General features: G+C 48.4%; 1 protein-coding gene and 1 pseudogene across 4 annotated transcripts in view; both read left to right on the top strand.

The window, feature by feature from the left end:
* CFAP57 (cilia and flagella associated protein 57) overlaps positions 1 to 18,858 on the top strand; it is a 69,027-nt gene extending 50,169 nt beyond the window's left edge. For all 4 annotated transcript variants that reach the window (XM_070786712.1, XM_019957680.2, XM_019957681.2 and 1 more), the window contains 5 exons: positions 4,935 to 5,051; positions 6,583 to 6,717; positions 6,800 to 6,943; positions 13,324 to 13,453; positions 18,499 to 18,858. In XM_070786712.1, coding sequence (XP_070642813.1) covers positions 4,935 to 5,051; positions 6,583 to 6,717; positions 6,800 to 6,943; positions 13,324 to 13,453; positions 18,499 to 18,707 — 735 coding nt within the window. In that variant the 3' untranslated portion in view covers positions 18,708 to 18,858. The remainder of the gene's footprint in view (positions 1 to 4,934; positions 5,052 to 6,582; positions 6,718 to 6,799; positions 6,944 to 13,323; positions 13,454 to 18,498) is intronic.
* Positions 1,758 to 2,677, top strand: LOC109556416 (U6 snRNA-associated Sm-like protein LSm1 pseudogene; annotated as a pseudogene).
* Positions 18,859 to 22,110: the final 3,252 nt, after the last annotated feature.

Raw genomic sequence — 22,110 nt, 5'->3', positions numbered from 1 at the left:
CAGGCCATGCCACACCTTGGGTGAGACCTGTCAGCAGCTCCCTGAACTCTCAGGATAGAGGCCATGCTTCTGACCAGTTTAAACTTCCGGCCAGGATAGAGTCTGAGCTTCTCGCCATTCGAGCCTGAGCCCTAGAGCCCTGGATGACCCAGCTCAGCTGACCTGTCCAGCCCCCTCTCCCCTTTCCTCACATGCACCCCTCCAAGGTCCAAGGGTGTCTGAACCACTCGCAGCCTGCAGAGATGGACCAGACTCCCATGCTTTAGGTCCTTTCTGTGCACGGCTGTTCTCCTTGCCTGACATTCTCCTTCCCAACTTGCCCTCTAAACCCTATTCCTCCTAGAAAGCCCGACTGAGCATCCCTTCCCTGGGGGCCACCCCCACTCTCCACTGTGCACACACAGGGCTCTTTCTATCCTGACTGCAGACGATGTTTATCCTGCTCCACCTGAACTTCTCATTGACTTCCCACTAATCCCCCTAGACCCAGGGCTTCTTGAAGACAGAAACTGCCTCTCAATCAGGTCCGTATCCCCTATGCCCTTGACAGCCAGCCAGTCCTTTCTAACAGATACATTCTTTGGTTAGCTGTGCAAATAACCACACTTGCTCTGTGTCCTCCATGAGGCAGCTCCACAGAGCTCTGCAAACATTGAATGTTTATCTTATCATTCTTCTTCCAGAGGCAGGTTGTTTCAGGCCCCCCTCCCTTCCCCCTCTTTCGCTCCCCTTTGCCCTTCTACATCTGCGATGCATTCATTCATTCACATGAATATTTACCGAGTACCACCTTTATGCCAGGCATTGGGTCAAAGGGCTCCTCTGTCCATACAAAATGCTTCCAGTAATTAGGCTGACATTCTTCTAAACGTTGCCCCTCCCTGTCCAGGATGTGGTTCCTTAGGGCTTGCTGGTACTCTAGAACATGACTGGGGAGCCTTGAAATCTGACCAAAGGGCCTGGGTTAGAGGAAAGGGGCTACTCCATTCAGTCATGAAAAAACCCCAACCTCCCCCCTCCAAAAATAATAGTCAGCAAACCTCTCTAATAACAGGAATGCTGCTGCTGCTGCTAAGTAACTTCAGTCGTGTCCGACTCTGTGCGACGCTATGGACAGCAGCCCTCCAGGCTCCTCTGTCCACAGGATTCTCCAGGCAAGAATACTGGAGTGGGTTGCCATTTCCTTCTCTGACAGGAATGCTGGTGTCCATCAGATTTGGCCTGTCAATCAGACTGCACTCCATTGCTTTTGGCAGGAATTAAATCCGTGAAGCGCTCACCTACAGCTGGTCTCCTCCTAATTAGAAGGTCTGATCGTCACTCACAGGTCTTTGGTTAATAGCAACGCAACAGTGAATAGTCTTTCAGAAGCATGCGGATAGCTTCTTTTTCTTTTGAAAATAAGACACTCTTGAGTTGTACTTTTCAAGAACTTTTCAACAGAAGGATGAGGGAAAGGTGCCTTCTCAGCCTCCTCTTTCCTGTTTGATGCTTTAGACTGGGGATGCCTGCCTGCTGGTCCCGTCAAAACTTTCTGCCTTACAGTCGGCCCTGCTGACTTGTGGCCGCAAAGAGTCAAGATTCACTCACGCGACTTCACAGAGTAGACAAGGAAGGGGCTTGTCTGCAGAACCTTGCCTCAGGCTCCAGGTTCCAGTAGTCAGGAGTCATCAATTTATAAGGAACTCAAGAAAAGAAGGTTGAAGGAACAGAGAAACTAAGGGGAAAAAAATTCATAGCCCAGAGGCCCCGGCTGCTGAAAGCCGAGGGGGCGGCGTTGGTCCGGGTCCGGGTTCCTGTCCCGGTCCCGCAGAGGCGGCGACCGCGGTGGGAGGAAGGAGGTGTGGGACGCGCTGGCCCACCGCCGCTATACACTGCAGCTCCATCTCGACTCAAAATGAACTATATGCCTGGCACTGCCAGCCTCATCGAGGACATCGACAGTGAAAAAGCACTTGGTCCTGCTTCGAGATGGAAGGACACTTACAGGCTTTTTGAGAAGCATTGATCAATTTGCTCACTTAGTGCTACATCAGACTGTGGAGCGTATTCATGTGGGCAAAAAATACGGTGATATTCCTCGAGGGATTTTTGTGGTCAGAGGAGAAAATGTGGTCCTGCTAGGAGAAATAGACTTAGAAAAGGAGAGTGACACACCTCTCCAGCAAGTGTCTATTGAAGAAATCTTAGAAGAACAGAGGGTGGAACAGCAGACCAAGCTGGAAGCCGAGAAGCTGAAAGTCCAGGCCCTGAAGGATCGAGGCCTGTCCATCCCTCGGGCAGAAACTCTCGAGGAGTATTAAGTCTTCTGCGCAGAGACTGTCGCTCTTGGGGAGCAGGGCTGTCACTAAACGAAGTGACAGCCTGGTCACCTCACACATGTGATGAGAAACTCTATAGAGTTTTGAAAAGTCATTTTTATTTTTAATTCTTTCACAGATGCAACATGAAGAAATCATGTGTTCTGTTTTTGTTTTTGTTTTTTTTTCATTTTAATTACAAAATCATCATTTAAAGAAATAGTGGCATGGACTCTTCTCACTCATCACTGTGGAGCCAACAGCTACTTCTTTACATTGCTCTTTTCACCCCAAATGAGCGGCTACAGGGGACAGTCTTCATTTACTTGTAAATAAAACTCGAATCTAAAAAAAAAAAAAAAAAAAATTCATAGCCTGGCTATAGAAACACATGATCTGGGCTACCGTATCAGCCAAGGGGGTCGGGGGCTTCGAGGATGGCCAGGAATAAAAGGAAAGGTTCGTTCCAAAGAGGGACCTAGAAGGGAGGTGCCCTGGTAGTGGGGGAAGTACTCCCACTGAAAGACTTCAGTTCTCAAATATAGTTTTCATTCCCTTACTTTCTTCGTGGAGGCACCGTTGGTTTGTAACGTCATGTAAGTTTCATGTTACCACACTGTATCTCTACCTCTGCGTGCACTACAGCATGTAGACTTGGTTTCCACCCATCAGCACACAGCTGCTCCCCTTTATTCATGTTGCCCTCCCCTGTCCTTCCCCCTCTGGTAACCACTCCTCTGCTTTCTGTATCCTGTGCTTGGTTTGTCCATTTACTTTGTTTTTTGCTTTTTTTCAGTTGAAGAATAGTTCATTTACAATGTTCTATTAGTTTCAAGTGTATACTTTAAGTCATTCAGTGATTGTGATTGTGTGTGTGTGTGTGTGTGTGTACACACACACACATGCATGGGTTTCCCTGGTAGCTCAGCTGGTAAAGAATCTACCTGCAATGCAGGAAACCCTGGTTCAATTCCTGGGTCAGGAAAATCCTCTGGAGAAGGGATAGGCTACCCACTCCAGTATTCTTGGGCTTCCCTGGTGGCTCAGATGGTAAAGAATCTGCCTGCCATGTGGAAGACCTGGGTTCAGTCCCTGGGTTGGGAAGATCCTCTGGAGAAGGGATAGGCTACCCACTCCAGTATTCTTGCCTGGAAAATCCCATGGACAGTGAAGCCTGGTGGGCTACAGTCCATAGCATCATAAAGAATTGGACACGACTGAGCACAGCACAGTATAAGATACTGAGTATAATTGCTCGTGCTACACAATACATACTTGTTTACCTATTTTATACATAGTGGTGTTTATGTGTTAAGCCCAAACTCCTAATTTATCCCCCCCCCCAACCCTTAATATCCCCTCTGGTAACCGTAAGTTTTTTATGTCTGTGAGTCTATTTCTGTTTTATAAGTAAGTTCATTTGTATCATTCTTTTTAGATCCCACATATAAGCAATATCATACGGTATTTGTGTTTGACTTGCTTCACGTAACATGATAATCTCTGTGTCCATCCATGTTGCTACAAATGACATTACTTCATTCTTTTTTATGGCTAATATTCCATTTTACATATGCACCACATCTTCCTTATCCATTCATCTGTCAATAGACATTTAAGTTGCGTCCATGTCTTTTATATTCCAAAGACGAGTGAAATCATACAGTATTTGTCTTCCTCTGTCAGACTTGTTTCACTTAGCATAATACCCTAAAGGTCAATCCATGTTATTGCAAATGGCAAATTTTCATTCTTTTTATGGCTGAATAGTATTCCATTGTGTGTGTGTCTGTGTATATATGTGTGTGTGTGTGTGTGTATATGTGTGTATATATATATATATATAATATATATATCTTCTTTATCCATTCATCTGTTGATGAACACTTAAATTGCTTCCATATCTTGGCTATTATAAATAATGCTACAGTAAACATAGGGATGCATATCTTTTCTAATTACTGTTTTGGTATTTTTTGGATGAGTACCCAGAAGTAGGATAGCTGGGCCCTCTTTTAATACTTCTATTCTTAATTTTTTGAGGGATCTCCATACCGTGTTGCATAGCGGCTGTACCAATTTACATTCCAATGAATACTGCGCAAGAAGTTCCTTTTCTCCACATCTTTGTTAATCCTTATAGTTTCTTGCCTTTTTGATAATAAGCATTCTAACAGGCATGAGGTGATATCTCATTGTGGTTTTGATTTGCATTTCCCTAACAATTAGTGATCAGTCCTGGGTGTTCTTTGGAAGGAATGATGCTAAAGCTGAAACTCCAATACTTTGGCCACTTCATGCGAAGAGTTGGCTCATTGGAAAAGACTCTGATGCTGGGAGGGATTGGGGGCAGGAGGAGAAGGGGACGACAGAGGATGAGATGGCTGGATGGCATCACTGACTCGATGGACAAGAGTTTGGGTGAACTCCGGGAGTTGGTGGTGGACAGGGAGGCCTGGCGTGCTGCAATTCATGGGGTCGCAAAGAGTTGGACACGACTGAGCGACTGAACTGAACTGAATTGAACTGAACAATTAGTGGTGTTGAACATCTTTTACCATGCTCATTGGCCATCTGTATGTCTTCTGTGGCTTACTTTCTTATTCTTGACTCTTTCCCCACTGCTTTCTATAGATGGAAGCTGAACTGGAGCGTTTCCATAAACAGAACACACAACTAGAGCTGAACATCACAGAACTGTGGCAGAAATTAAGAGCCACTGATCAGGAGATGCGCAGAGAGAGACAGAAGGTATGAGGATTTTCAGAGTCTGGCAGCTCTTGGATGCAAGAGCTGGCACCTGTCTGCAATGGGCAGCTGGCTTCCAAGAGACAGAGCCAGCCCATCGCTAAGATACATTCCCATTTTAACTTGCATTCTTTACTTGCTCACAACCCTGGCCTATTTGAGGCTCATGTAAATTTACGTGACTGAATCCATCTGAGACTATAAAATAGCTTTGGGTAGAGCAATCAAGGAGGTGGAAGGCAGGGTTATAAGGATGCTTACAACACTGGCTTGTGCATCCTGGGAAGGAGCATGCTCAGAGAGGTCCTCTGTAGTAGGTTTTTAAAGGCTTGACTACCAAAACAGTGTGAGTTCAAGGGACCTCAGAGATCACCTATTCTGGTCTCTCTGTAATAAACAAGGAAAGCAAGGTCAGAGAGATTATGAGATTAGAAACTTCACCCAGAACTCATAGCTATTTAGCACATAGAGGCCAGTGCTGGAAACCCAGTCTTCTGGTCCTAGGCCAGGACTTGGCTGCACCCCTACCCCCTGGTGGTTCAGACGGTAAAGCGTCTGCTTACAATGAGGGAGACCTGGGTTCAATCCCTGGGTTGGGAAGATCTCCTGGAGAAGGAAATGGCAACCCACTCCAGTATTCTTGCCTGGAAAATCCCATGGACGGTGGAACCTGGTAGGCTACAGTCCATAGGGTCGCAAAGAGTCGGACCTAACTGAGCGACTTCACTTTCACTTCACTTTCACCCCCGGCATAGAGCACCTCATAGTGTTGGTAGAATCAGATGGAACTTTTCCATCTCCCACATCAAGCCTTGACTCTGGACTTGATAATACTAGAAGCTGCAGAGCTATCACCGTGAACTGACACAGATCCTGCCCTTTCCAAACTGAAGAGGTTAACAGGTGATTTATGATGTGTGCATAATAATTAACTGTGCAAGGTAGAAAATTATGGAGCATGATTAAATGGGCTGTAGGAGCAAAGAGAGAAAAGAGGCTCTCTAGGTCATGGGTAGGGGAAGATGGGTACCTGAGACAGTATGGTGGAAGAGCCCAAATTTACAGATGAACCATTCTGCCCAATTTTGTCATTCTCTTCCCTACCCACTCATTCATAGCAACCCTTAGGAAGGAGAAGCACTGGATGAGCTAACTAGGGGGCAGGGAAGCCCTGGCCTGGGATCCGCATGAGGGAATCAGTGCTCGCCATCCTGGCTCTGAAAGGAGTAGGTGACCAGTGGTACCTCCTTTAGTCTTTTAAGGCCTGTGGTCCTGGAAGAAATCCAGAGCCAATAAAGAAATCCATGTGTGCAGCCTCTTAAAGATGCGAAACTATTCAGGCCAGGGGCATGGGAGTTCAGTGCCTCCCCGCGGGCTCGTGTGCCCCTCCTGATCTCTGGGCCCCATGTGGCCCCTGGCAGTCAGTGATGAGTCCCAGATGAGCTGTTTCTTGTCCCTTTAAGCAGCCACGAGGCTGCAGCCCCTGTCCCTGGAGAGTCCCTGCAGGGCCAGAAGTAAATGCCTCTGCTCGCAGGAGTGGGACTTGGAGGCGCTGGTCAAACGGTTCAAGACGGACCTCCACAACTGCGTGGCCTACATCCAGGAACCGCGGCAGCTGAAGGAGAAGGTCCGCGCTCTCTTTGAGAAGTACGTGCAGCGGGCAGATATGGTGAGCTCTGCCTCCCACCCCTGCCCTCCCCTGTCCTCTGGGCTCTCCCCTCCCTCGTGGCTAACCCCTTCTGCCCTGTCAGGTGGAGATCGCAGGGCTGAACTCAGACCTGCAGCAGGAGTACGCCCGTCAGCGGGAACACCTGGAGAGGAACCTGGCCACTCTCAAGAAGAAGGTGGTCAAGGAGAGTGAGCTGCACCGCACAGATTATGTCCGCATCATGCAGGTACCCACACGCGCCCTTGGAGACCAAGCCATCAGAGATGAGAAAGTCTGCCAAGGGCCCCTCCGAGACCACTGTCCTCAGGGCTCCCCCAGCATCCGAGGGAGCCACTAGCTTTCTCCAAAGTTCCTTTTTTGACTCATCTCCTCGAACCTCCCGGAGCTCATCCTGGCGGTGACCATGGCCCAGAACCCCGCCCAAGGAGGTTTTCTCAGCATTTTCATGCCTACTCCTGCACTTCCAAGGCCCATTCGTTTCTGCCCCATCTCTCTTCACCAGGCACCTGTTTCCTTTTTCAACCCCCTCATCTTCATGCAGAGCACTCCTGCACCCTGCCTCAGGCCTCTCCTTGACCCCGTTTCCTCTGGACCTGCATCCACATGACTTTAGCTCTCCAAGTCACTCCCTTCCATCTCCTCTTTTCTGTTTCCAACTCTTGTTTCACCTTACTTTGCCTTGCTGTTTTTAGTCTGCTACCTGTATCATATGATCCCTGCTGGCCAAGTCCTCTCCCGGGAGCATGGCCAAGTCTTTTGTCCTCTCCCGGGAGCATGCCTGTCGCCTCCCATCTCCTCTGGCTTTTCTGATGCCTCAGGTCCCAACTCTTCTCTTGGGTCCGGAGCCAACTACACCAACCCTAAGGGTTGTCCTCCCCCTGATTTAATGAGGCCTCCCAGGACCCTTCCTCTGGCTATTCAGAGAGCCTAACCCCATTACTACCGCTTCCACTCAAGTACACTATCAGGACTGCCAGGCAGGATTCTGCTGCCAATTTCTATCTGGGTATCAGTATCATCTGAGGCAGTTAATGTGAATTAATAGTAAGAGAAAACATCAGAATTACATTTATAAGGCACATATCTTTTAACATTTGTATTTCCTTAATGCTATAATTTAAATACCAGAATGGAAATGAACTGCAGTTGGACTATAACAAATCAGTTCCGAACACAGCTGGGAAGAGCACGGTGCCATCTAGGCCAGACCCAGGCATGGTGGGCCTCATGCCACCATGCCCCTGCTCATGGCCCAGCTCCTGAGTCCTGAAAGCAGCCAGAGGCCCAGAGATGGAAGCGGATCCAACAGCTGGGACTCTTCACAGCAGCTGATACACTAGGGGTATTGAGCCATTGCCAGGGGTAGGAGCCATTGCTAGGGGTCTTGAGTATTCCCTAGCGTGGAGAGGCCCCGTGGATGCTGCAATGCAGCATGCAGGGCAGGGGGACCAGGTGACTACAGGAGAGGTTGTCAGCTAGAGACACTGCTGAACTCTCATCTGTGATTTACCACCAGAGCACAGGCCTAAGGGGTCCTCCAGGGGCTGTGTTCCTCTCTCTGTGCCAACCAGGCCCCCAAAGCAAGTATCAATCCCAGGAGAAGAAGGAAAAGGAAAGAGGGCGGAGACTACAGGATAGATAAGAGTAAGAGTATCAGCAGGAGGCTGCTCAGGGCTGGCAGAAGGTCCCCCTTTGGCTCCCCCATCCCCCAGGGACTGCCTGCCCACTCCTGCTGAGCCAGGGTGAGAGTCAGGGGAGCAGAAGCAGAGTTGACCCAAGCAGGGGACTCTGACAGCAGGCAGAAGAAGCCGTCAACAAGGAGCTCCTTGGAGAGTGTTTGCTGCAGCGGCATCGTAAACCTGTGTGCTGCAGAGCCCTGCAGATGCATAGAAGTGCTGCAGACAACCACAGGGGGCAAGAGAGGGGTCAGGATACAAGGCTCTGGGGCCCCACCATCCCCTCAACCAGGAAGACGCCTTGCTTATTTCAGTGGGCTCTGTGTAGGATTTTGTTTGGAGGACATAAAAGAAACTTTGAAAACCTCTATTCTAGATGATAAAAATTGTTTCCTTCTTTGATCTTAAGGGCCAGGCAAGGTGTTGGGGCGGCGAAGCATAGCCTTGCCTGAGTTCAGAGCCCGTTTATCCTCCTGCTAGCCACTCTTGCTGGCAGGTTCGGGGGAGGGGAGATGACTTCAAATTCTCCAGGAACCACCTTTCTATCTGTACAAAGAGGAGAAGATGCCAACCTCAGCCAGTGACTGCGAGGATTGAATGAGCTAACTAACGTAAAGCATCAGGCACTGGCCCTGTACAGAACAGGGGTTCTAAAAAGGCAGTTTTCCTTCCCTTCTCCTGAGCAAAAGACTTACTCAAAAACCAAGGCAAAATCCAGTAGGAGAGCCTAGGAGTCCATCACAGCATGGACTGGGGGTACCCGTGAGCTGGGGGCATGGAGATAGGATGGTGCAGCCAATTCCAGATCTCCCAGCTGGTGGCCTGGGGCACCCGCTGCCTTGATACATGTTTGTAAGGAACTGCATCTACAGGAACCAAGGCCCTGACACTGAAGTCTCAAAGGGCCGAGGAAGGCTGGGGCAGATATGGCATCTGAGAGAAACTTGTTAGAAGACACGGAGAATGAAGTCGCTGTTTCATCTGTATGTTCAGACAGGAGCACTTGTCACTTATTCTCATGCATGCTTGCAGATATGAAAATAGGATTTGCAATAGAAAACAAATATCTAGGAAACATACTTTATTCATTCAGGGCACATGTTTTGCGAGCTTCTCACATGCCAAGCTACAAGCTGACCATGGAGGATTCCCAGATGAATGTGAAGACTTGCCTACTCTCATGGGGCTCACCTAGGGGAGTGGAGCCCGACACAAGCAATCACTGCTCCACACCAGGCATGTAGTCTGGCCAGCGCACTGGAGAAGCGGGCTTCAGCTAGGGGGTGTGGCATTTGAGCTAGGCCTTGAATGGTGAGTAGAGGAAGTCAGGGAGCAATGGAGGAAGAACCTTGCAGGCCAAGGATACAACCTGAGAACAGTCAGAGAAGAGTGAGACCTTTGGGGTGTTTGGGGACCCTGGAATCCTCTGACCTAACTTTATACTAGAGCATGGGGGCCTGCTGGAATGGTAGGTAGCTTAGGGTCGCGTTGAAGGGGCTTTTTGTGTCACACCAAGAAGCACGCAGTTTATCTTATAAGCTGGTGCCACCCAAGTTTTATTAAGTAGGTAGGGGTGTTATCTGTTCTGGAAATGTTACCTCTATGGGCAGAAGGGAAATACCGGTAGGGAAAGGCAGGTGGCAGGAAAACCCTTAAGAAGATGACTCTCATGTTAAAGAGAGATGCCAGGCCTTGGGAGGGAAGGTTGTGATGTCAGAAGACATTTCAGAGTAGAGATGATGCGTAGAAATGTCAGGTTGGATGTGAGAGGAAGGCTGAAAGAGAAACAAAGAAATGGTTCACTTGTGCATTTAGGCAAGTGGTGACCCCACCAGTTTGTGGGCTCAGGAAGGACACCACTGGATGCGGGGCTCCCAAGTTTCTGGAATAAATCTGTTGCCTACTTTTTGCACGCTAACCAGACGCTGCTGTATTCTTAAAGATGTCAACCCAAGGTAGGCCAGTAGGGGGTGCTCTAGGTATTTCCTCTCCATGCCCTTCTTCCTGGGAGTCTGGAGTTCAATGTCATTCCCATCTGGAGCTTTCTGGCGTTGTCCTCAACCAAAGGCAGTCCTGGACAGCTTGGCATAGCTTCTTCATTCAGAAGGCTTTCTATCTAAACAGACCTTGGCATCCCTGAGTGTGTCTCTTTCACATAGCCCAAATCCTGGTGCTCAGGGGATCAGGGTTAGATTTTCCCTGCCAGAGGAGCTGTGGGAGGTGGGGGAGGGTGGAAGCTCTGAAGGATTATAGGAGTTTTTATAGACCATCCTGACCAAGGAGGGATCTGGAACAGAAGGCTCAGGAAATCTGTTGCATTCACATTGTAATTTCACAAAACTACTCAAGGTATATACAGTTGACCTCAGTGTGACCTCTGGACTCCTCAGAACATGGGCCACACCAGAAAGCCCTCTGGTACTTTTATACTAAGACAGCCCCACTTGTACTTTTGTGAGCTTCCTTGGCCATCATCCTGTGTGAGGTGTGGCTGGAGGTGATGTACATCAGTGGTGAGAGCAGCAGAGCCTGGGAGGCGCCTGTGGGCAGACACAACCAAATCTGAATCCCAGCTCTGCCCTCCATGCACAGCCTTGGATTCCTCTTCTGAAACTGAATCTCATTACAACTTTCTCTTAAGGTGGTTAGATAGATCAAATGATGTCATGTATGCAAAGTATCTGATATGGTGCAGGAATCTAGTCAGCCCTGAAGTTATTATCTTGTTGTTATCATCATCAAGGGCTTCTCTGATAACTCAGTTGGCAAAGAATCCACCTTCAATGCAGGAGACCCAAGTTCAATTCCTGGGTCGGGAGGATCTGCTGGAGAAGGCATGTGCTACCCACTCCAGTATTCTTGGGCTTCCCTCGTGGCTCAGCTGGTAAAGAATTGGGTGGCTCAGTGCTTGCTCCCTCTTAGCTCTGGGCCTGAAATACTCTTCCCTATCCCCTGCCTCCACAAGGAGGCTTCCTTACACTGGTGACCCCCCCCCTCACTTCTCTACATTGGTCCACACTGGACCCCCGCGTCTGGCATAATAAGCACCTAATAGGCTTCCCATTTTTGTGAATGGATGAACAGAGCAGAGGAATCAGGTTGCGCTGAGTCCTGGGCCTCAGTGATGCTCTAGTGAGGACTGAGCCATGTTCTGGAGACCCGTCTAGGAGGCCATAGAGCTGTCCAGGGATGGCAGTGGGGTCAGAAATGCGTATATCAAAAGGTTGCAGCCAGAGGTCCCAGTCATGGCCACAAGGTTGTCGGGGTGGAGGAATTGGCAGGGGCTCCATGTGGGGCCACCACAGTGGCAGAGGAGACATGCTGAGAGCTGGTGATGAATGAACACGAAATTCAGTTCAAACACAAAGTCATCAGGATTGAGTGACATAATGAATAGAGATTGCCTGGGAAGAAGTACCTTAAAATGTTTCTGAAGAGAACTGTGGAAATGGCACTTTTAGTCTCTGATCTTTATTCTGATAACTATTACTTTATTGAATGAGGCAGAGGACGTGAAACTAAGTGACCTCAACTAAGAGGAGGTGTGGAGAGAGCCCCTGAGCAGGCTGGTGTCCCCAGGGGTTCCCTGGGGCTCTCTGAAGACTCCTTTCTACCTGGTCTCCCCTGACTTTACCCCTTGATTTGTAATTTCCTCATTAGGAACATTCATCTTATTCAACTTGGCATCTTGCATTAGTTATTCATTTGCTTATCCCTTCCACAAATATTTATTAAGAACCCCTTATGGGTCAGGCAGAGTCCAAGGTCTTAGAATCCAATGAATACATATTTAATTCATTATGTCATGATATAAAGTCAGCAGGGAAGAAACAGAGCATCTGAAAGAAAATGTGGGCTGTGCATCTCCAAGGTTTGGGCTGTTTAAAGGGGTTAAAAATGAGGAGAAAACCTGCTGACTTTATCAAAAAATAGGCACAAAGCTGAGCCTGAGAGAACAAAGAAGTGGCAATAATTGGGCATTTCATCCAAGAGAAAGAACATTTTTTTTTTAAATGAGGAATAGTGAAATTAAGTGATATACTATAACTCTGAAGGCAGATCTGACCTGCTTAGATGAAGAGGCGCTGGAGGGAGGGCCTGCCAGGGTGTCTGCCGTTCACATCCTCCTAACAGAGAAGGCTTATCCCACTGGCTCAGGATCACCCTGTCCTCTGGGCTCGGACTCCCCACTCGCCACTCTGAAGATGGACTCCCCAGCTGAAGCACAGAGCATTTCCAGAACTGGTCCATCCTAGGTAGATTTGGCCAGTGTTTGCTGCGTCAGTTCAGTTCAGATCCTAGGAATCCATCCTGGTCACTCAGGCAGGGCTAAGTGCCTTTGCTGCGTCCCGCTCCTCCATCCCAGTAAGGTGGCCATCTCACTAAAGTGTGCCCAGACCCCTCACCAGACCCTAAGGTCTTCAAGTAATGAATGGAAAAAAGCAAAGTGTAGTACAGCACTGAAGAGCTCTGAGCTCTGGGGCCAAACTGGGTCAGAATCCTGGCTCTGCCACATATTATCTATATAGTTTGGGTAAATTATAGCACCTCCCTGTGCCTTGGTTTTCTCGGCATTCTGTGGTCATAACAGAATCTACGCATTGGGTTATTATGAAACTTCAGTGCATCGAACCCATGAAAAGCATTGTTGTCTCTACTGATGGGAAGAGCCTGGATGGATGGGAATGGTGCATACTGTCTGTATCTTACACTGCCAGAGTCCACCTGAAGGTGAGTCAACTGATAAACTCAAGAGACCAATCCACGAGCCAGAATAAAGACTCATGCCACCAGAGGAACCAGAGATGTAATCTAGAGCCAGGACCAACCCTGACCTTCCCCTACACCCTCAGCCCCAGGCCAGGGGAGCTCCTGTGCCCACTGATCACTTATCCATCTATACTCACTCTCTCCTCCTCCTTTTCAATAGGAAAATGTCTCCCTGATCAAGGAGATTAATGAGCTCCGCAGAGAGCTGAAGTTCACCCGCTCCCAAGTCTATGACCTTGAAGCAGCTCTGAAACTGACCAAGAAAATTCGACCAGAGGTTTCAGAGACAGGTAATATCATCAGTGGCCAAGAAAGACAGGCACTGGGATCCAGGGGACAGAGGCAGCCACAAACAGGTCTCCTCTTGGCTTCCAAAGCTGCCTCTCCCAAGCTTCCTCCTGCATCAGGCCACACCCACCCCACGGCCTTCTGGGCACCTCTGCCACGTGCCTGCTCCCCAAAGGCTTTGTGAGGACCCTACTGCATTCAAACACTCACAAACCCAAAATCCTTGGGGTTAGATAAGGTTTCAGAATTCAGGATCTTTGAGATCTTAGGAAGAACGTACTATATATACTATACGTGAGTATACTATACATTATATAACATCCCTAGAGGAGTCTGGGGCAGTGCCCTGAAATCAAACATATTAGTCTTTCTGTAGAGAAACATATGAATATTCACATTCAAGTTCATGAATCTTTAATGCTTTCCATTTTTAAAGTTTTTAGCATTTTACAATTGTGGGTAAGGGATTGTGGACCTGTACAAAGAAAATAAAGGCAAAAAGAAGGACCAGAAACTATTTAAAGGTAGAGCAGGAAGAATGACCCTAGAAATGTTAAACAAGTTAGTTATTGCAGTTATAAAGTTCCTCTGAATTTCTGATAGCCAAGACAAAAAGGGGAAAAATATAATAGTTTATATACCTCTTGTATGGAGAAAGGACATTTTTTCTGGAGAAGCAAACCTTTCTCTGGTACAAAATTCTATGAGAAACTTAATACATGGAGCCTTATGTATTTTATATAATACATAAGCCTTATATATAATACATAAGCCTTATAATAGATATAAAATTGTGTGTGCATGCTAAGTCACTTCAGTCATGACTGACTCTTTGTGAGCCTATGGACTGTATAGCCTGCCAGGCTCCTCTGTCCATGGGATTCTCCAGGCAAAAATACTGGAGTGGATTGCCATGCCCTCCTCTGGGGAATCTTCCCTACCCAGGGATCGAACCTACGTCTCCCACAGCTCCTGCATTGCAGGCAGATTCTCTACCATTGAGCCACCAGGGAAGCCCATATATATGATCATATATATAGACTTGTCTCACATGCCATTTTTGTTCGAGTTGGAGAGAAGTTGAGAGGGTCAACTCTGTGAGTAGTACCGGAAGAACAGTATCAACTGTAAAGAACTGACATGAGCGTACCACATGTGTCAACATGGCTGAGAACCTGACTTCTTGGAGGTGAACCCATCTTCAGTTAGAAGTGATGCATAGATGCGTCTGTTAATAATTGCAAAACTTCTCTTTTAAAAAATATTTCAAATATGCCCGAGCAGTCTAGCAAATAACCACTTGAGACCTCCTCAGGATGCTGTATGATACAGCCAGGTTCTTCTTATTGCTGCTGGGTTGGCCAAAAAGTTTTTTGGGGGTTTTTCCATAAGCGCTTCAGAAAACTCTTAACAAAATTTTGGCGAACCCAATACAGTAGAAACTGTCAGACATAGACAGACATTGAGAGAAAAGTCTAATGGATTTCCACAAATCCATTCCCCAACTCAAACAAGGGTCAGCTCCTGTCACTCTTGCTTCCTTGGTCTCTCCAGCCCCAACCCACTTATTTCCTGCCTTTTCCACAGTAGGTTTTTCTGGAGCAAATCAAACATCATGTCACTTGTTTCATAGAGCTTTACTCAAGGGAGATTTCATCTCTCCTAGTTGAAGACAGGTATTACCAATTGTCTGCCTTGAAATGAAGAAGGCTGGCTTCTGATTTTGAACATGAGGCCAGCAAAACAAGTTAGCCCCAAATACACATTCCCAAGTTGTTTAAAATTAACCAGTTCATTTATTAATAGTTTTAAACTAGGCAAAGGCAAGCGGTGCAGGCCCAAGAAGGTGGATAGGCTGATAGGCCTTTGTGTGCGGTACCTTCGCAGGGTTGCTACTCTCCCCAGGGCTCCAGGGCTTGACTGAGGAAATGGTTACCAGGAACGCTGAGTAACACAGGGAGGATAAAAGGTCAAGACTCTAGAAGAAATAGAGAGCCTAGAAAGATCAAGAACCTAAGAACTGCAGCAAAGAGAAGACAGAAGGAGCAGAGGCAGAAAGAGAAGCAGCCAGACTTCACCTGGAAAGGATGAATGCCGAATGCTGGCCCCATCAGACCAATTAGAGGTCCAAGGCGAGGCTGCCCACTGGCCATTGCCAACCACTTCCTCTTTGGTTAGCAATCTCTGTCTTCCTTGGCCATCATCATCTGTTCATTTCTAGTTTTTCCTCCAGGGAAGGGGTCGGCAGTGGATAGGAAGGAGACCCCTCTCCCACTGAGAGGGAGAAGCTTGACTGTGGTACGGGAGCTGGAGACATCATTTCTCAGTTAAGAAGGTGGCAAAGCCATTCGTTAAGGGCAGAGGAGAGGGTGGATTTGACAATAATTTCTTGGATATGATGCCAAAAGCACAGGCAACAAAAGAGAAAAATATAATAAACGAGACTGTCAAAATTTAAAACTTCTGGGCATCAAAGGACACAATCAACAGAGTGAATAGGCAACCTATGGCATGAGAGAAAACATTACAAATCATAAGTCTAATAAGGGGTCAATGTCCAGGATATATAAAGAACTCCTACAACTCAAAAAAAAAAAAAAACACCTGACTGAAAAATGGGCAAAGGACTTAAACAGACACTTTTTTCCCCAAAGAAGATACACAGATGGCCAACAAGCACATGAAAAATGCTCCGTATCATTAACAATCAGGGAAATGAAATCAAAGCCACAGTGAGATACTGCCTCACATTCACTTGGATGGCTACTGTCAACCAAACCAAACCAAAAAGAAAGAACCAAACAAACAAACAAAAAAATCTGGAAAAGACTAAGTGCTAACAAGGGTCTAGAGAACCCGAAACACTGGTGTACTGTTGATCTGAACGTAAAGTAGTACAGCCACCATAGGAAACAGTAAGGTGTTTTCCTCAGAAAATTAAAAATAGAACTACCATCTGAACCAGAAATTGCACTTCTGGGTTTATACCCAAAAGAAGTGAAAGCAGGGTCTCAAAGAGATATTTGTAAACTCAAGTTCACAGTGGTGTTATTCACTGCCAAAAGGTGGAAGCGGCCCAAATTTCCATCATAGATGGAATGGATAAATAAATATGGTGCGTGCATGCTAAGTCGCTTCAGTCGTGTCCGACTCAGTGCAACCCTTTTGACTGTAGCCCACCAGGCTCCTCTGTCCATGGGATTCTCCAGGCAAGAATACTGGAGTGGGTTGCCATGCCCTCCTCCAGGGGATCTTCCCAACCCAGGAATCGAACCCGAGTCTCCTATGGCTCCTACACTGCAGGCAGATTCTTTACTGCTAATCCATTGGGGAAGCCCTAAAATGTGGTATACTGCTGCTGCTGCTGCTGCTAAGTCGCTTCAGTCGTGTCCGACTCTGTGTGACCCCATAGACGGCAGCCCACCAGGCTCCCCCGTCCCTGGGATTCTCCAGGCAAGAACACTGGAGTGGGTTGCCATTTCCTTCTCCAATGCATGAAAGTGAAAAGTGAAAGTGAAGTCGCTCAGTTGTGTCCAACTCTTAGTGACCCCATGGACTACAGCCTACGAGGCTCCTCCGTCTATGGGATTTTCCAGGCAAGAGTACTGGAGTGGGGTGCCATTGCCTTCTCCCAAAATGTGGTATAGAATGCAATGAAATATTATTCAGCCTTAAGAAGGAAGGAAATTCTGACATGTAATATAGATGAAGCTGAGGACATTATGCTAAGCCAGACCCTAAAGAACAAGTACCACATGATTCCACTGATCGGAGGTACCTAGGGTCGTCAGATTCAGAAAGACAGGAAGCAGCATGGTAGCTGCTGAGGCTGCAAGCAAGGAAGTCGCGGAGCTATATAATGGGTATGAGGTTTGAGTTTTTCAAGATGAGAAGAGTTTTAGAGACTTGTTGCACAACAGTGTGGATGTACTTAACACTACTAAACAGTACATTTAGGAATGGTTAAGAGAGTAAATGTGATGTCATATAGACTTTATCACAATTTTCTTTCTAAGTGGGAGAAAGGAGTTGGAGTAGGGATTGAAGTTCCTGAGTGCCACTGTAGGATATGAGAGTTTGCTGATGTACATAAAGTCCGTCTTTTGGAAACCAAGAATTCGAATCTCACATGTTACTTTTACTGGTAGTGTGCAGCAGGCCAGATGTGAAAGTGGAGACCCTGGATGGTCGGGTTATCTTGGGTTTGTGCTAGGCAGGGTACCTGGGAGCAGAGCAACAAGGCATCTAGAATACCAAAGTTGCTGTCATGATGACAGAAGAAACTCACCGTGGGTCTAACTGGACAGAAAAGGGAGTGAATCTAAGAGGATCCCATTTGGTGGGTAAAACATGGAGCTGTCCAAGAAGATGAGCTCTAAATTCAGCCAAAGAAGAGGTGAATGGAGCACTGGACTGAAACACCCTGGACGTGGCGAGGGAAGGGAAGGCACAGAGCTGGCGGGCAGGCCAAGCACGTTAATGGTGAGAGTTGGACCTTGTGAGGCCCGGCAGTAGGATGAGCCATGGACACCGGCATTGCTCAGGAGGATGGCAGCACAGAGGCAGGAGGAGGGCTGAGGGTCTCCGGGGATGTCCTCAGGGAACATGCGTGGGTGACCACAGCAGGAGGCATCTCCAGGAGCAGGTTTACATGAGGACGGGCAGCTTCGAGGCCAAGCTGCGTCAACAAGGAGAGCAGCACCCTCTCTCTGTGGGGGTGTGGGGGATGAGCAGCGCACATGGAGGGACCTCAGAGCAGGCAGACTGGGGGGATCAGAAGAGGGGCCGGGCTGAGGTCAGGCTCCGCATTTGCCGTATCACTCCAAAGCATGTCTCTTCACTTCTCCACTGCTAGAGGGTGAAATGGCTCCTCTCTTTATTCCTAGTGTCTGGGATGGTGTGTCTACCCCATAATAGGTGCTCCATGAACATGTACAGGGGTGGGGGTCGGGGCTGGTGGGGGAAGGAAGGATAAGCTGTGTCTGAAAACCTTTACAGCAGTCTGGGGACAGACCTCCCAACCTTAACCCTGCCCTGTCCCCTGCAGTGTCCAGCGAGGACTTGCCCAGTGTCCCTCCCACCATGAGGTTGAATGTGCAGGAAGAAACTGGGAGAATCATTGAGATGCAGCGCCTGGAGATCCAGCGCCTGAGAGACCAGATCCAAGAGCAAGAGCAGGTCCCCGGCTTCCACCCCTTGGCCGGGATGCAGCTGCCGTCCCTCAGTGGAGAAGATTTAAAGGCCCAGACCAAGTGACACCCTCTGGTGAGACGTCTCCAGCCTCTCCAGAAGGTGTTCCATGTGCCTGTCCTGGACTGACTCTGGGCTGCAACCCAGACCACACGAGCCTCTCCCCCAGGCCCTGGGGAATCTGGGACACAGGCAGAATAAAGGTGTTGGCCCACAAGCACGTCCAACTCTCCGCTTAGCCACGGAGCCGGGGAGGGGGGAAGGGAAAGAGGGACCCTGAGGCCCAGGGGGCTTCTGCTCACCCAAAGCTGCCGCTGCCAACCCCTGTCCAGGCACCTGGCTGCCCACCCCTGCAGAGATCCCATGCCCCTCCCCGCACCACGCCTCAAGGGCAGGGCTATCTGTTACTTCTGACCTGCTTTTTCCTCTGCCAGATGCATCAGGGTCAGACAAACCTTCCTATGTTTTCTTCTCACTTATGAAACTTAGCGAGGTTTTCTGAGGATTTTCACATCTGTGTGAAAGAGTAGCATTAGGAGCACGGCGCCGTTGGTAGCGTTCCCCGACGTCTTCCATCACCTGCAGACCCCGGTGGTAGGACCATACGCAGAGCTCTGCCCTTCCTTCTCTTACCCCCCATGCCTCTCTGCACTTGTCATCCTCAGTCTGCAGGGCCCTGCCCCGCTCCTCCATTTCTGGGGGATGCCTTTTCCCCACAACCCTACACTGGCTGGTCCAGCCGCACGCACCAGGAAAGGTGGGTTTTTGTGCACTAAGAACCCATATGTCTTCTCCCACCTGGAGAAGACACCCTTCTAATACCCAAATAAAAAATATTAAGCCCCCAGTCTCTGCTGCCCCACTGGTTGTCTTAAATCTGGCATCTCCAAGGCATCTTCCCATCTTTCCCAATCTGCTTTACCCCAACTCTGGGCACTGCTCTTGAGTTAGTTTCCTAAGTAAGAGCTGAGACAGACTGTGAAGCTTGCCGAGGCTCTCCCGAAGGTTGAGAACAACAAAAGGAGATGCAGAGCAGAGGCCCCAAAGCAAAGTCTGCATGGATCTCTCTCTCTCCTGAGCGACTCCCCACCCCCACCCCTAGCCCACACCGTTTTGCAGGGGCCAGCTTATTCCCTCCAGACCAGGGTTCACCCAGCAATGTCCCCTGCCCACAGGGAGACCAGGCCCAGAACATTATCATGCCGAGTAGATGGGCTCTTCTGGGAACTCAGACTTCTCCATCCCAAACTAGCTTTACCCTCTTCCAAAGAAACTGACTCGGAATGAGGTTGGGGAGGTCAGTAGGGCCAGATGGTGGGGATCATGAAGGCACCTTACAGGTCGGGGACCATCCAGAGGCCACCGCTGAGCCACTGAGAGTCACTCCCCACTGCTTCCCAAGCTTTGCCAAATAGGCCTCCTTTCAGTCCCTGCCAAATTCTTTCTTGCCTCTGGGTCTTTCCACATACTGTTTGCTCTGCCTGATATCTTGCCACCTCCACCCCTCGCTCAGTGAGCCTCTCCTCATCTATCAGGTCATAGCTGAAATGTCACCACCTGAGAAAGACCTTCCCTGATCCCTTCCTCCCCCACTCCATTGTCTTCCCTCCTAGTGAAAGTGAGAAAAGTGTTAGTTGCTCAGTTGTGTCCTCTTCCAATGTGCCCTCTTTGTGACCCCGTGGACTGTAGCTCACCAGGCTCCTCTGTCCATGGGATTCTTCAGGCAAGAATACTGCAGTGCATTGCCATGCCCTCCTCCAGGGGATCCTCCTGACCCAGGGATCCAACCCCAGTCTCTTGCATTGCAGACAGACTCTTGATCATCTGAGCCGCTAGGGAAGGCCCCCTAGCCCTCCCTATGACATATCCCTTCAGTGTGATGCTGCCTCCCCAGGCTCTCCATTTCATGGGGCAGGGGCTGTCTGTTTTCAAAGTTCACTCCAGAGCAGAGCTTTGGCTAAGGGACCCAACTGTGGTGGCAGGGACCATTAGGTGGGCTCCATGACCAACCGAGAGGACAGCTGCTGGGACCAAGATGGTGACCATGGACATTCAGAGAAGAGAGTTCTTTTGACTTGAGGACTAAAGGGAGTTATCCAGGCAAAGCAGGAGGGAGAAGGACCCTGCAGGGGTAACTGGGGCTCTTCTGAGGGCCAGAAGGAAAGTCACTGGCTAGAGTGTCCCAACGTTCAGGTGACAATTTTTTCACCTTAAAAATGGCTTAGGATGAAGATGTCACATTTCACCTACAAGATGGGTCTTATGTTACTGATGAAGTAGCTGGCACGGGGTCAGGATTACAGCCTGGTTTGTCCAGAGGCATCCACATCCCATGCTCTTAACCTGGGACTGAAGAGGTGCCCAAACAGAACACTGGGCCAAGCGGTGGAGGTTACAGAGTTTGAGGCCCATAGCGTCTAACGCGGAAGTCAAAGGAGCAGACGACTCTGACGCTAAACTCACCTAAGCCCGTGGCTGGCTGTGGTCCACTGGGGAAGGAAGAGGTGGGGAAATCCCAGGCCGAGGGAGAGCCCCACCCACACGCAGAGCCTGGCACCTCGGCCACCAAGTCAGCAGGGCACTTTCTCAGCTGCACAGGGGTGAGCACAGCTTCCTGCTGGCAAATTTGGGACCAAAAGGACAATCTTGTTTATGTCTCCATGTTGTTCTCTGATCGATGTATAGTGGATTTAAAGTGTTGCGCTGGTTTCCACTGTATAACATAATGATTTAGTTATACATGTGTGTGTGCCTGCCAAGCCACTTGAGTCGTGTCCGACTCTTTGCGACCCCATGGACCATAGCCCGCCAGGCTCCTCTGTCCACAGGATTCTCCAGGCAAGAATACTGGAGTGGGTTGCCATGCCCTCCTTCAGGGGATATTCCCGACCCAGGGATCAAACCCACGTCTCTTAAGTCTCCTGCATTGGCAGTTATGTTCTTTACCACTAGTACCACCTGGGAAGCCATATATATACATATTCTTCTTATTCTTTTCCATTATAGTTTATTACGGGATATTAAATATAATTTCCAGTGCTATACAGTAGGACCTCATTGTTTATCTGTTTTATATATAACAGTTCATATCAACCAGTCTCAAACTCCTAATTTATTCCTCCCCCAGCCTCTTTCCCCTTTGGAAACCATAAGTTTGTTTTCTATGCCTGTGAGTCTACTTCTATTTTGTAAATAAGTTCATCTGTGTCATATTTTATATTCCACCTATAAATGATATCACATACTTCTTTCTCTTCCTGAAATACTTCACTTAGTATGATAACCTCTAGCTCCATCCATGTGGCTGCAAACTGCATTATTTCATTCTTTTTTATGATTAAGTAGTATTCTATTGTGTATATACACATACTACATCTTCTTTATCCTTTCGTCTGTTGGCAGACGTTGTTTCCAACGTCTCTCTGTTCTGTCTTCCATGTTTCTATACGAGACTGTTGGGTGGCATTGG

Source organism: Bos indicus, chromosome 3, assembly GCF_029378745.1.
Source record: "Bos indicus isolate NIAB-ARS_2022 breed Sahiwal x Tharparkar chromosome 3, NIAB-ARS_B.indTharparkar_mat_pri_1.0, whole genome shotgun sequence".
Classification (NCBI taxonomy): domain Eukaryota; kingdom Metazoa; phylum Chordata; class Mammalia; order Artiodactyla; family Bovidae; genus Bos; species Bos indicus.
The sequence above is the reverse complement of the archived record's forward strand: the minus strand, read 5'-3'. Positions and strand labels throughout refer to the sequence as shown.